The sequence below is a fragment of the Pieris napi genome, chromosome 17 (assembly GCF_905475465.1).
Source record: "Pieris napi chromosome 17, ilPieNapi1.2, whole genome shotgun sequence".
NCBI classification, from domain to species: Eukaryota; Metazoa; Arthropoda; class Insecta; order Lepidoptera; family Pieridae; genus Pieris; species Pieris napi.
Window position 1 is genome coordinate 11,911,066 of NC_062250.1, and position 16,197 is coordinate 11,927,262.

Sequence of the window (16,197 nt, forward strand, 5' to 3'; positions counted from 1 at the left end):
GTTATGTTATAGGCAATAGATTTTTATTATGACAATCACTCTAATAAATAACATGTTTTAATATCTATGAACAAAATGTACAGAGATGATAAAATGCTTTGAATGCTAGATTCACAATGTAAGTGCTAAGAACGTTAACAGCTGAGTTCAACAGTGGTTTTAAGAAGATACACGGCGCTGTGTTTACTTAAAGACACGCCCACGTATTTTAAAATACTATTTTATCCTCGGTGTATAATATTTCGTAGGAATTTAATATTTTTCTGCTAATAGATCTTTAAATATTATATATGTAGTGATAATACGATCTGTATGAATGCATGTAGCATTGTTATCGCCGATCTTTTTAGTTATCATAAAAGTCCGTGGCGCTACAACATTTTTAGGTCTGGGCCTCAGATTTCTATATCTCTTTCATGAACCATTGTCAATCAATGGCCAAATAGGTGATCAGCCAACTCGACTTTTTTGGGTATAAGGGAGGATGTTTTCTTTCACCGTTCGAGCGAATGTTAAATGCGCCCATAGAAATAAAGTGCATTGGTGAACAGCCGGGTTCGAACGTACGACCTCAGGGATGAGAGTCGCACGCTGAAGCCACTAGGCTATCACTGCTCTTATAAGTAATCTAAGCCTTACCTAAAAACCCTTTATAAAAAGAGACATAAAGAGAGAGATGAAATGAAATTCATAATGTCAGTGTAGGAGTTATTGCTCGATTTAAATTGTATACAGCTCGTAGATTCCGTTCACAAGACTTGCCACTTTGCAACGTGTCACATTTTGTTATGAATTATATTTCTGATTTCACGATTCCAGAATGCTTCTTTTATACTATTATAACTCTGGTTCACTTTATACCTTTAGGTATATTAAGAAGGTAAAATCAAAGCAATCTCTTTAAATTTATACTTGTTAAGTCTAAGTCTTTAGAATATTTTCTATGCTAGTTTTAATGCTCCAGTTAGTTGTTATTATTATTGTTGGCAACTCTGTGTAGACTTCAAAATAATGTCTAAACTTTTGAGTCAGAAGTCTGGATTCGCAAAGTATCCATGTTTTTTTTTTGTGCAAGTGGGACAGTCAAGGACAGAATTGCCACTCAGAGAAAGACTTGAAGAATGAACAATATAAGAAATTTATTAGGAAAAACAGGCTAAAAAATTACATAATGCAAAACTTAACTAATTACTCTAGGCACTTACAAATAATAGAACTTCTGTCAGTTTACTCAACAGACAATAAAAAAGCTTCGTTAACCTATGTAATCATTAACTAATGTAGTACAGAAAATCATAGGCCCTTTTCTTCAGGTTTAACATACGTAGTAAGTAGGTTCGGCGTATTGACACCAAGTTAATTTATTATTTAAAATAATGAAAATATCAATAAAAATAACAAGTGCACAGGCTCTAACCAAAGATTTAAGTTGGCACCTGGTAGATAGTTCCTGTGACCCCAGAGCTGTTGACTCCCCTTGCTCAACGAATAAGTATTGCAATACAGCGAGGTAATGCTGCCAGCGTTAAAGGTACACTGCCACAGGGACCAAATTTTTTATTATTTTTTTATTATTATTATTATTAGGTAATAATGTAGTACATAGTAATGTAGTAATGTAGGTACATAGGTTATGAAAATTGTGAATACTGAATATTTGTTTGTTATGATCACTAATAACCTAGTTATTCAATTTTATTTAAAGGAATAGAAGTACTAACTTATTTATAAGATACCTTTTTAAATATTAGCATAATGGAAATAAAAAACGTTTATCGCTTATTCCATTATTCGAATCGAAAAACCCAAAAGTCAAGTAATGCCGGGGGCAAAATAGGACGAAAATTGGGTATGACACGAGGACATGACATGGGTTAGCAATTTGCTGATAGAAAGTTATTTTACTGTTTCAGAGAAATTCCTATTTCTAAGGAAATCATAGGCGATAATTATTCTTCCTCCTGTGGTCGTTACCACGTCGTTGTTAATTTATATATTTCTTGCAATTAAAAGTAAAATGGAAAATGATACTTATATATTAAACTACTTGATTACAAACCAATCAGAACATGAGGAATACCCAGTATTATTCCTCAGGTTTTTTTCATTCCCACTATCTACTTAAAATCTTGCCGGGAGATGTGGGCAACCCGAGTGTTTTTCAAGAACTTGGACACTTTGTACCTTGTACCTCGCAGATATTCTGCGATACCAAGGGCCAGAACCAGTCTGTTGCACAGATCCCCGTTGACAAAGATGATTGCTGTCTCCGTCACTATCGATATCTTCATATGTTCGCAGAGTATTTCACAGTATTGTACACGATATTAGCGGCCTTCACACGTGCAGTTCGGAATGGCATTTCTGGAACTGCGCACCAATCTGCAGATAAATCTGTGCAGACTAGACCGCGCGCTGATCTGTGCTTCTACTTTACGCTTCAATTGTAATAACAGTTTGAACTGCGGTTCAAACTGTCTATTTCGCTTTCCTGCAGATAAAACTGTACGTATAAATGCTTTTCGAGAGTTTAGATCGCAGTATGGAATGGCGCGTGGAATGTCGACCAATTTTAAAAGTTTTCTTTCAGTTTTAACCGGTGCAGTAGAAATGGATACACGTCTAGTGATCGCGTTAGCTGGTTTTGTGGTTGGTTTTAATAATCTAAAAAGGAGACGTGTATGGGTTAAGAAATATAGACGAAAATTTGGACATTTACCCATGTTAAAAGAAATACGAGAAAACTATCCAGAAGATTTTAAAAATTACCTACGGATGGACGGCGATAATTTTGATTGCTTATTGGAACTTATCCGTCACAGAATTACTAAGCAAGATACAGTTATGAGAAAATGCATAACACCAGAAGAACGTCTTTCCGCAACATTAAGATATCTGGCAACTGGACGTTCATTTGAAGATTTAAAATTTTCTTCTGGCATTTCTACATCAGCTCTAAGCAAGATAATACCGGAAACGTGTAAAGCGATTTACGAAACGTTGAGGAAAGATTACATGAGGGTAAGTATTAAAACACTATTTTAATTAATTTACCTTTTTAATTACGAATACGAGACAAAATTAACATAATCAAATTTAAATGAATTCAAAAGTTAGCGTCATCATAGTTATGGTAGTATTCTTTGAGAATGGATTCTGTATTTTCTGTGTTATGAGTATGTTGAGGTTCAGATAAAATTATATCAGAGTTTTCTTGAAGTGGGGTAGACGATGACGATGGCCCAGAAATGTTAGTATGAAATACAACTTTATTGCATTGTTTATCACATATATCAGACGTTTCTGTTAGTTGTTTTAAAATGCCTTTGCGCATAACTGTATGTATAATTGATTCTGCATATAGAGCTTGGACTTTGTCCATTTTTTCAAATTTTTTTGAAATTGTCACTCCTAGAGCTTCATATTCTGTCATCTGTCTGCTATTTTTTTGAAGTGCTTCTGTGCATACATTAATGAACTTAATTTGAGTGTCAATTATATTTGACTTCCTCTTCGTTCCCCGTGGAGTAGGGGTTGATTCCTGAAAAAAATGTAATAAAAATGAATATTTTTTACAGTTTCCTACAAGCAAAGAAGAATGGCTGGAAATTGCTAAAGGTTTCCATGATCATTGGAACTTTGTTAACTGTGGAGGCGCACTGGACGGAAAACATATAAGAATTATTCCTCCTGCCAATTCTGGAGCAAAATATTACAATTATAAGAACTTTTATAGTATGGTTTTAATGGCTCTGGTAGACTCAAACTATGAGTTTATTTTTGTTGACGTTGGTAAAAATGGCAGGATGTCCGATGGGGGTGTTATTGAATACACAACCTTTTACAACAAATTATTAAGAGGACAATTAAATTTACCCGAGAGAAGCGAGAATGATCATTATTTAAATTACGTTTTCATTGGTGATGAAGGTTTTGCATTGAATGAAAACCTTTTGACCCCCTACCCGCAAAGAGAACTTGATCATGAAAAACGAATCTTCAATTACAGACTCTCACGTGCTCGTAATGTTGTTGAAAATACTTTTGGCATAATTGCCTCTAGATTTCAGATACTACGTACACCTATTAACATGAAACCAGAAAATATATGTTACATAGTACTAGCAATATGTAGTATTCATAATTTTTTAAGAAAGAGAAGTAATTTTTATATGTCAGCATCAACCGTGGACAGAGAAAATATTGAATCGAGTACTGTTTTAAACGGAGATTGGCGCCAAAACAGCTCTGAACTAACTCCATTGGACAGATATTCGGCCAGAAATGTGCCTTCCTTAGCTAAACAGAGTAGAGATGAATACAAAACATATTTCAATACAATAGGTAAGGTTTCTTGGCAAGAAACTATGATAAACGCTGGTAGATCATAGCTGTTAATATGGACAAACCTTTAATTTTTATGTAATAATCATTTAATTTAATTTTTAAATGATAATAATCACTTACTTATACGTAATAAAAAGGTTTTCTGTGAAAAACGTGTATTTATTATCTTACCTTAGTATTTGTATTTTCGGCATTAATTGGTAGCGATGCTATATTAGTAGTATCCTGTAGTGGTGATGGTGAGACATCTCGTGGAGGTGATACTGAGTTAGTTCGAGAAAATAACTGTGAAGCGACGTTTGTGTATTGGGAATTTTCATTTTCTATGTCTATATTGGAAATACTTGGAGTCGGCAATTCTTGGTCTTTGGTAAATAACATTTGATCATAATACCAAAGACTTGGTTTATATATATCATCCTGTGCACTTCCGCTTTTATTTCTGGTTTCAGACACTTTTTTTAACTCCTTGCGGAATGCTCCCCTTAGATTTTGTATTTTTTTCGTGACAAAATCCCTGTTCGCCGTTGTAAAACCAACATTTTTGCTATATTCTATGAGTTCGCCGTATGCTTTTTGTTTTAAATTACGGTTTGTATAAGCCGACTTATTTTTAACTTGCCATAAACATGGATGTTCCCGATATATCCTTATAAAACCTGTCACTGCTTCCACGCTCCAAACTGCCATTTTGAAATAATTGTCATCCACACGAGGCACCCGCATAAAACTGTACAAACGTTCGTACACACCAATGCGCCGAATCGAAATGTCAAACCACCACGCGCTTGTCACGTCTACACGGACGGATTGGACGACAGATCGGAATGGCGCGGACTGTTTCATACGGATCGAACTGTACGTGTGAAGGCCGCTATTGGATATCTTGTGCATTTAATATTTTTATGTTATCGACATTATCGTAGTGGTTTACTATAAGGATAATGATTGTATTATTGTGAATAAATAAATAAATGTTTGGTACCATATTGATTTCCTCATAAATCTATTATTACTAATTTTCCACTACTGTAAGTAATAAAGATATCATGAAGCATTACAAAAGAAATCTAAATTAATTTATATTATATATTTTTTGAACATCGGTCTTTTGGACATCGGTCGGTAGGTAGAGTCGTTTATATTAAATTAGCTTAGCGTATCTACGACATAATGCGCAGTGAAAAACTGTGAAAGACATTTACTAAAAAATACATAAGCTAAAAAAGTGTATAAGTTTCGTTTGAAATATGCTTTGAATGTAGTCATTAATTCAAACGATATAAAATGAAATATATAACAGCAATATAATAAATTGAGTAATACATTATGGTGTCAGTATGGCCGTCGATAAAATGGAAATTTGAAACGTGTAGACGCATGTAGAAGCGCTTTCAGGTGCATTGGTCCCCTAACACGAGTTATCTTACCTCACGTTAGTAGGTATAAGTTACTAATAAACAGCGCAAACAAGATGTAAACAATCATCTGAAATTTGAAGCTCATACATTGTAAAACGTCAGTTTTGGTAATAAATTAACGCTTTATTTAGCCTTTTTTATTACTTATATTATTTATAAATACCTATAGTAGGGTGGGTCACTCTAGTTAGGAAAAAAATAAAAGTTGATGAATCAAATTCTAATAGTAATATTATGTTGTAGTGCACTATAAAAAGTAGCTTCAAAGTTTATAGTACGGGAGGTAGCAACGTTTTCGAGAAAGAATTTCAGGTCAGCTGATTTTGTGATATGTCTTCCTTCTTGCACTTCCGGGTAGAGTCTGGGCAATCTGGCTGGCGGTAGCGGTTGCGTTCATTAGTGCGCATCCTATCTGTCCAGGTAATAAAAAAATCCTGGATTTTAAAAGCATTTTAAGAAGCGTAATTTTTAATTTTTCGTTTTTAAATACGTCTACCTGACATACTTTTTTTATTGCCAGACATTTTTCACGTTGCTAACTATGTGCCAGACGCGATTTTAAGTTTTATTTTTATAAAAATTTCAAAGCATTTTAGAATGTCTGTAATTTTAATATAATGTTATTTAAATATAAGAAAAACTGAAAATGAATTTGCCAGACATTAATTCGGTTGTTAAGTCTTGAATTAAAATGATAAAGTATTGCAGTATGATGAAGCATTGCATTTTAAGAAGCGTAATTTTTGATTTTTCCTTTTTAAATACGTCTACCTGACATACTTTTTTTATTGCCAGACATTTTTCACGTTGCTAACTATGTGCCAGACGCGATTTTAAGTTTTATTTTTATAAAAATTTCAAAGCATTTTAGAATGTCTGTAATTTTAATATTATGTTATTTAAATATAAGAAAAACTGAAAATGAATTTGCCAGACATTAATTCGGTTGTTAAGTCTTGAATTAAAATGATAAAGTATTGCAGTATGATGAAGCATTGCATTTTAAGAAGCGTAATTTTTGATTTTTCCTTTTTAAATACGTCTACCTGACATACTTTTTTTATTGCCAGACATTTTTCACGTTGCTAACTATGTGTAAGACGCGATTTTTAGTTTTATTTTTATAAAAATTTCAAAGCATTTTAGAATGTCTGTAATTTTAATATTATGTTATTTAAATATAAGAAAATCTGAAAATGAATTTGCCAGACATTAATTCGGTTGTTAAGTCTTGAATTAAAATGATAAAGTATTGCAGTATGATGAAGCATTGCATTTTAACACTTACTTTGAACAATAATATCTGCAACTGAGGATGGTAATTGATAGAGTTTTAGAAGATAACGAAAGTTCCCAAGAAGATGATATGAATGACACCGACAAAGACAGCGACGATGATGATGATGATTATGAAGATGCCTCTTTTTTGTGACGTCACTATAGGCTAAAACAACTTGAAAACTTAATATTAATTATTCATAACTTACATTTAGTAATTAGGACAATTTAAATAAAGTGTTGATTATTAATTTTAATCTAATTTTATATTCCTTTTTATGCTCGTACTACAAGCATTATTACTGCAATACTTTTCATGACTTTTACATTTTAATTCAAGGCTTAGCAATCGAATTAATGTCTGGCAAATTCATTTTCAGTTTTTCTTATATTTAAATAACATAATATTAAAATTACAGACATTCTAAAATGCTTTGAAATTTTTATTAAAAAAAAACTAAAAATCGCGTCTGGCACATAGTTAGCAATGGGAAAAATGTCTGACAATAAAAAAAGTATGTCAGGTAGACGTATTTAAAAAGGAAAAATTAAAAATTACGCTTCTTAAAATGCAATGCTTCATCATACTGCAATACTTTATCATTTTAATTCAAGGCTTAACAATCGAATTAATGTCTGGCAAATTCATTTTCAGTTTTTCTTATATTTAAATAACATAATATTAAAATTACAGACATTCTAAAATGCTTTGAAATTTTTATAAAAATAAAACTTAAAATCGCGTCTGGCACATAGTTAGCAACGTGAAAAATGTCTGGCAATAAAAAAAGTATGTCAGGTAGACGTATTTAAAAACGAAAAATTAAAAATTACGCTTCTTAAAATGCTTTTAAAATCCAGGATTATTACCTGGACAGATAGGATGCGCACTAATGAACGCAACCGCTACCGCCAGCCAGATTGCCCAGACTCTACCCGGAAGTGCAAGAAGGAAGACATATCACAAAATCAGCTGACCTAAAATTCTTTTTTTTCAAACGTTGCTACCTCCCGTACTAATATGGCAAGGTAGCCTAATAAACAACATCCTTTCGTCACCTTTTTCTCCATTATCTGAATAAGTTCGTCATTGATTTCTTAGAATAGGTGGATGAAAGTTGGTTTCTGGCCAGTTTATTCGATCAATGTAACATTTAGCATCAAAATTAAGCTTAGGAACTTCAAAAGTGCGTGGTAGTTTTCCCGTTGTAGATGAACTACTTTTATAATTCTTCTAGCTGCAAGTTCTCTTATACGCTTTTCTTTATCTGTTAACATCGCTAATAGTAGATGTTTAGGGTGGGCAAATATGTGTTTCTGTGAATAATAGGATTTAGGACTGCTTTTAATGCACTTGATAAAAATCGCGAACATTTAATCAATGTCCAGAGGTGCCGTGATCCGTCTTTGTATGATGGTGTGTCTTTATTTGGAACCACTCGGGGGCATATACTTTTACAATGTATTGGGCCAAATTATAAAATTAGTTGATGGCGTTAGTGTAGAAATGTAAAGCCGCAAGATCCGGTTTGCCTTAGTCAACCAACGAGCATGTGATATTTATCCAGGTGATTTATTTGCTAAGTTCTTCCAGTAATTACTGCTAAGGTTATTTCATACAAATACTTTTGGTCTGTGCTTAAGTCATCAGTTTTGACCTGGTATTGACTCCAATTCAACTACAGCTTGCGTTTCACACTTATCCAGCAATATACCAATAGGACCATTGTACGTAGATGGGCCAGAAGTTTTACCATCCATATAATCAAACAAATGCCTCAAGGGCAGTTAATTTCAATGCAGCAAGCAAATTATCCATTGCAAAGGTCTCAAAAGTCTTTTTTCAAATAGCCTTATGACACTACTAAATTTACCTGTATTTGTTACTGTTCCATCGCATCCAAATAGCCAGGAGGTCAACAGTACTTATATTTTTGGCGAAAAGAAAAGCGTTTATTGATACCTCAATGGCCTTCGCAGTTCCTTTTAATGCTTTCAGGAGCTGAATGACTGTTGTATGCAAAGCTACAGGGATTGATGCCTTTTCTCCTTCAATTTTCTGAGTTACAATTTCTGCAATTTCGGAAAACGCAGGCTCTTATTTACTGCTATTTTTAATTTTCTGTAGTCTATCCACTCGTAACATTTCATGACATCCTGGTATATTGATAACACGATTTCTTTTATATCTTCTAAAGTTCTTAATATATATAGGGCACTTGTAAAACTGTCTATTATTTGACATGATAGAAAAATTTGATTTCCAAGTTCTTAAGCAAAAATACATAGTTTACAATTTCGCAACATTTCACTAGAAACTAGCCACATTGATACATGAATTCTCTGAATGTACTTACCTCAAAAAATCTTCTTTTAATAAATAACACAGTTTATATAAGAAAAGTAATGTGTATTTTAATGGATACTTATTAAAACATTAAACTATACCCAACGTCAAACGTGTAACGAAACGAAATAACATCTTCATCTAAGAAGTTTTCAAACCACTCAATTGGGCGCTTATCTTGGCAAGTGCCTTGAACATCTGGCCAATTCACGGGATTTTTTGCCAAGTCCCGTTTTCTCCATGCGTAGGTACGCCTACGTTTAGTTCGACCTGTAGAATCAGAAGGTTCTTCTTCTGTATCACTCACCATAATCTGCCCTTGAATCATTACTTCAGCCGGTTGAAGCAGAATGTTTCGTGGCAAATTATTCAAAGTTACATTATCTTCTTCACCCGAATCTTCGTCAGTGAGACAGTCAGGATCAACAGGAGGAGGTAGAATACATATCAGTCGTTCTCTATAATCTTCTTCATTATCAGAAACATTTTCTAAAGCATCTAAAATTTCATGCGCAGCTAACGGTCTGTAAAGAAAAAGTTGTATTATTGTACTAAAATCATGTATATTATCCTACTGTCCTATATATAGTACGCTAGTATTTGTAACAAGTTATACGTAATTTATTTATATTATTTTGCTAGAATATTTATTTAGTACAAAAGTTAAGGTTATCAACTAGATATTAACACAGAAAAAACAACTCACGAGTAAAATATAACTTTTTATACATACCTGTAATTTGCCATGTCTGCAACGCACTTTTATTACACACTTATAAGGTAAAATATAAGGTAAAAACTGTTAAAATAACTGTCTTTTTATTTTTTCTAATAAAGCTGACACGTTTCTTACTGCAAATCATAAGACTAAATAATCTTAGATAAAGAGGGTATTCTGATATATTTTTTTATTTCTACTGTCCTAAATATAGGACAGTAGGCTTATCTGGGTTAAGGTGTAAAAGTGGGTACCTGAGCTATTTTTCTCAAAACTTCGAGGCCGTTGCGCGGGCTGTTCCACTTAAAATAATTAAATAATATTTTAAAGGGTTTATAACAATACCTAACTACAACATATTTTCGCTATTAGAAATCGATTACTTAAAAAAAAAATTTTGACCCACCCTAACCTATAGGTAACAGACGTGTCACTTAGTTTTAAAGTCTCAATTACAGTTTTTGTTAGTCCATCGTCGCAACCCCACTATATGTTTTAAGTATAACCTCATGTTTTAAAGTTTAAACGATTAAATCCGAGACCTTCGCCTAGGGACCATCAACGACTTCGTTGCACGGTCATCCAGGTTTACGTTCGAGCAGGCGGACGCGTCCCGCGGATAAACACAAACAAAGAAGGATTAAAGCCAGTGAACACTAAGCTTCAAACAAAGAGTTTAATTTATTTGAACATCTCTCCAACAAGCTCCACCCAACTTAACACACGGGGTAACTTTCAATAACTGTAGCACTTGTTTTAGTTTGTAATGACAAAGTTTTGATAAATATGAGTATAAAGGTTATAGAAAAATGTAAAATGCACATTTTGAGGAATTTAATAGATAACAGTATTTTTTTTACTTTGTATCTATTTCGTTAAAAGTAATGGAAAATTGCACTTTCTCTGGATCATTTAATATTGATTTTAGTTAACTTAATTGAAATATATATATATATATATATATATATATTATATATATATATTAAATATGTATTGAAAAATAATAAGTATATCAGTATCGCAATAGGTTAAGAATATACATAGCGCAAAATCACCTGCATCATGAGCATACCCCACATACACACCTTCACGTACTTACCCTCACTTTTACACCATCACACAACACAGCCAAATTAGGTATTACTTAGTTGAATGTATTGAATAATTTTTTGTTTGTTTGATAATGTAAATTTTTGTTCCTTTTTGTAGTAAAATGTATTATGTATTCCATCTTTGGCTATATTTTCAGTGTAACTGTTTGTTATTATATATAATTTATGTTAGCTGTAGGTTTACGAAATAAATAAACGCCACAGGGACCAAACTTTTTAATGAATATTATTATTACTATGTAATTTAAGAAAATTGTAAACACTGTATATTTGTTGGAAATTTAAATATTATTATACATATCAGAAATCAAGATATTACGTTAACAGAAACGATGGTTGTGGTTTCTCATATCGACTTAGCGCATTGGTATTCGTATACGTTACCCGCCAGATGCAGACGTCGGTAACATTACCATGTTGAGTCATCCACTCTTATAAATATTTTTAGAATAACAAGAGCTACCCATATTTTTGAATCGGCAGCCCTTGTTACTGCTATTTCGAATAGTTCCTTTAAATAAAAGTACAGATGCCTTAAACATGAACAATAAGCAACATATTATAGCTCGTAACCGTAAAGAAACTTGAGAAGCGCGTATATAGTATTTAAAACTAGACTAGAAACACGATTATTTATCTTAAATAGAATACCTGTGTACCACTACATAAATTGTATGGAAAATCGAACTGTCAAAAGATACAAATATTGCATTGATGAATACAAAGCTATAAAAAAATTGTAGTGAATTAAATCTCTTAATTATAACCATTTTCGTTAACTTTGAATACGCATTTTTTCTTCTTAAAAGGAAACTAATCCATAGTAATCCACAAGTAATTGGATATTCTATGTGGCAATGTCATGATTATAAAGATTACTTCGACTGGAACAATTTAACCAATTCCTATTCAGCCTAATACTCGAAAATCTTGTTACAAATTTCAGATCACAGATAAAGAATTTTCCTTGTATTTTTCAGGGGATTCCAACGTTAAACCACGCTACTCAGGAATTGGTCGATAGCGCGTTATAAGCCAATAACAGATCGAGGGTAAGCTTTCTGAAAATGTTCTTAAGGTTCACTGAATACAATAAAATAACTCTAACACCCTCAACAAACCTTCCATAGGCGTTAAATACCTAAACGTTTCCCTAGCTAAATTAATCAATTATTGTAAAAAAAATAAAATAAATCAGTGGCGCTACAACCTTTTTAGGTATCGGATTAAGATTTCAGTGTCAGTTTCATGATCATTTGACTATCTAATAGGCAAGTACGTGAACAGCCTCCTGACACATGCTTTTTGAGGCGAATTCTACGTCCGACGAAAGTAGTTAAAAAATTTCTTCGCATGTTGTCTTAATTTTGAATACAAAGTTTCAAACCTACTCTGTGGCATTCTATCATTAAGAATTGGATGTACTAAATGCATCCTATTTTCCCTCCGTTTTTGTCTCTTCCAGCGACGGTAAGCCAACCACGACGAGACCGCTTCGTTCAACGCCATGTTTCGTACTGAGTAAAACTCCTTCTTAATTCCTCCCCAAATGCTCGCGCGTTGGTACGCACCTTGTGGACGCAACGGTCGCGCGTAATACGCCCGTGAGAATCGCGGAGAATTCGCCCTTTCTGGACAAGCTCTAAGACAAGCCGGTTTTTTCACGATGGTTATCTTCACGGTTCGAGTGAATGTTAAATAGAAAGAAAATCTATTGGTGCCGGGGATTGAACTTAGGGATGAAATCACACGCCGACCACTAGGCCAACACTGCTCCTTTTTCTCGTGTCTTTACAAATAAAAAAGGGGGCTAAATTAGTTAACGTATAAGTGACTATTTTTTGATAGCGATTTCTTTTGCCCTTACTGGCCCCTAAACTGCCCCTGAAACCGACGAGTCAAAGTGCAGGAACTGCGAAGAAAACTTTGGCGATATTTTATGCCCGTATCTGCTACAGACAAGTCTCCACACCCAAAAGGGGTGTCTGGAGCGAACATTAAAAATATATTTTAAGTAATAATAATATACACGGATATTTAATGTATTTACCGCATCATAGTCACACTTATGTCTATTTATTTAATTTAGATTTAATATCTTTATGTTGACACACACAATCTACACCGGGATATACACCCGGTATGGAGCCATGTTTAAAAATAATTTATTGGTTTAATACTTGCCGAGCGCGAATCATAAAATAACAGAAAGCATAAATCGCAAAGCACCTTTCGATAACAGTCACGTTTGATGATCTACGGGAAATTCATTTCATTGGCTTTTACTCCTTGCACTAATTACATTTTTCTGTTTTTCACGCAATTAGCACTTATTCGTATGGGTACGGAAAATATCGTGAATAAAGCGGAATCTTTAAGACTCAAAGTTCAGTCACCAACTACTTATCTATAAAGAATAATCTACCCCATACATTTATTTGTCATCTTTATAAATCACAGTTACAATTAGCCTTAGAGATCCAATCTTTATATATTTCTTTTCTGCTTGCTTGTGACGGGTGGTTTCGATATTTCACACGTAATTAACGTAACTGTTAATTCTTCAATTTTATTAAAACATCTGTGAACCAGTGCAACTTAATGTTTTTACACGCTTTATATTAGCTTCACCTGTATGTATGTATGTATGTAACCGACTCCTTCGGACTCGATTTTGACCCACTTTTAACGGACAGATTTAATTCAAACTTTGCGCACCTGTCAAAGATCGATGACAATGCAATAATCCAAAAAAAAAATTACCTAAAAAATAAATAATAGTTTAAAAAAACTAAAAAACACGCTTTTAAACTATTATTTATTTTTTAAATTCAACATACAGATAAACCCCCTTACAACTTTTTAAATAGTATTTAATATTTTTTTACCGATTGTTAGAGAATTTAGCTAATTGAAAAAAACGGTATTCGTAATATTTTCCACGAGATGGAAAATAAGTAATTAGGTAATTTTATTGGCAAGGTGTATATAGATAAGACATAAGCCTAAACCTAGAATAATACTTACTTAGTAATGTTTGCTTCTAAGGTACTTAGAAGTAAAAGCAGACGTGTAGTACATACAAGGTGTATCATTTACTTAAAACCCCACCCCCAACAGGTGTTTCCCGAGATTGCGCCTTTCACACTTTACGAACTCTTTTAAATGCCGATTAAATTGAATCCATAAACATTAATTTAATTAAGCTTAGGTATACATAACACTTTATTAGTAGCAATTTGCTATTTTTATAAGTGGATTAACGATTGTATTCTAAATTATATGCGTTGGAGCATAACAAAGGAGAACATTCAAATTGTAATTTATAAAACAATACACAAATGGAATCTTATTATATAATTTATTAATTTTCTAAAGTTTTCAGGATTTCTCTGCTAGAAACCTCAAATGAAAGAGTCAAACTCACCGCACTGGAACCAAGGAGCCAACTACTACACATCTTAATAAATGTTAACTGCGCGAGTTATATTCAGTGGCGGTTGTTGTATGGATATATTCAAATACATATATAATATGTTAAATGAAATACTTTGTTTGAAGCTGGGTGGCCACTAACTTTAATCGTTTAAAATATGAGCTTTTTAACTAACATAAATTCGGAGTAGGGGCGACGCTGAACTTGGCTTAGCGAAGGTTTCATAAATCTAAGTCTAAACTTCAATACAAGTACAATCGAAGTTTTTGGGCATCATCGGAAACAACAATGTTGTATTACAATTTATGTGTGTGGGTAAACCTAAAGAGCTCATTTTGGCTTCAAGTCTATGACGATTGCTAACATTTGGTTTACGCTTATTATTATTAACTAATATATATATATGTAACTTAACTAATGTTATAACTCGCGCTTAGAAAATATTTTTAATTTATTTATTTATATTTATACATGACCTTAAATATAAAATAAGTTGGTGTGGTGGAAACACAAACTGGACACAGTTTTTCTGTCCACCAGGACGTCGAACATATTTAAATAACTAACTTATATACTAGGGCCAGTGAAATATACACTAATAATTTGTCGGATAGTACGACCTGAGTTTTAGATATAAAATTATTGGGTCTGTAAAACCGCTCAATTTAGTCACTTGACATAGATTTCATCCATAAAATGGTTAAATCACAATGTTATATAAACATATATATTGTATTTATACAATTGTGGATTAGCTTAATGTTATATGTTTGATTACTGTATATAAAATCTTCTACTTCTCTAGGAACGTGTTCGTAGTTACACATAAGTTCTTTCTGTTTCATTTGAAAATATTTATTTAAAAATAAGTAAACAACATAGTATGCATATGACTATGATAAAACATACAACAAAGTGGTTTTCAATTGTAAAAGTTCGCCGTATATTTGGAAACCATATAAACCGATGTTTAATGAAACGCAAAATGTACCAGTGTACGACTAACGTAAATAATGAAATAACGTTTTTTATTCACAATAACACGCTTTGTGGAGAACTTTTGTTGTTGTTATGATGTTAAATCAGGTCCGTGTATTCTTTTAATTCAAATTTATTTTTCCGAAGTCGTGACATCTGTATATTGTTTAACAGAACATCAAATATGTTTCTATCAGAAGTACCGACATCAGCTCGTAATAAAAATCAAGCAGAGCTACAACCCATATTTAGCCATAAAGGGTTTCCTGGGTTGAATGCATGTTTCGGTCATTGGCTTAGTGCTTGACGAACGCGTTAGCAGAACTAAGACATGCCGATTTTCTCACAAAGTGTAAATTTTATTTACGAGCTATGGTTTATTTCTCACATAAAATGAGAATCAGTTGGTTTTACATAGCCGCGCTTCGAACGTACATAGGATAAAGAATCACGCACTACATAGCAAAAACATCTCACACCAGCCAGTAATAAAATATAAAAAACTGTCTCTCTTTCTAACTCACATAACATATGGACATAATCTAAAATAAAGCAGTTAT

General features: G+C 32.9%; 1 protein-coding gene across 2 annotated transcripts; it reads left to right on the forward strand.

Moving 5' to 3' along the window:
* Nucleotides 1-2,329: 2,329 nt before the first annotated feature.
* Nucleotides 2,330-4,438, forward strand: LOC125057819 (protein ALP1-like). 2 transcript variants are annotated; one of them, XM_047661731.1, is made up of 3 exons: nucleotides 2,330-2,505; nucleotides 2,591-3,021; nucleotides 3,579-4,438. In XM_047661731.1, exons 2-3 carry the CDS (start codon nucleotides 2,611-2,613, stop codon nucleotides 4,389-4,391), a joined length of 1,224 nt encoding a protein of 407 aa, XP_047517687.1. In that variant the 5' UTR covers nucleotides 2,330-2,505; nucleotides 2,591-2,610; the 3' UTR covers nucleotides 4,392-4,438. The 2 variants fall into 2 exon arrangements, with proteins under 2 accessions (XP_047517687.1, XP_047517686.1); XM_047661730.1 differs by having other exon boundaries at nucleotides 2,330-3,021.
* Nucleotides 4,439-16,197: the final 11,759 nt, after the last annotated feature.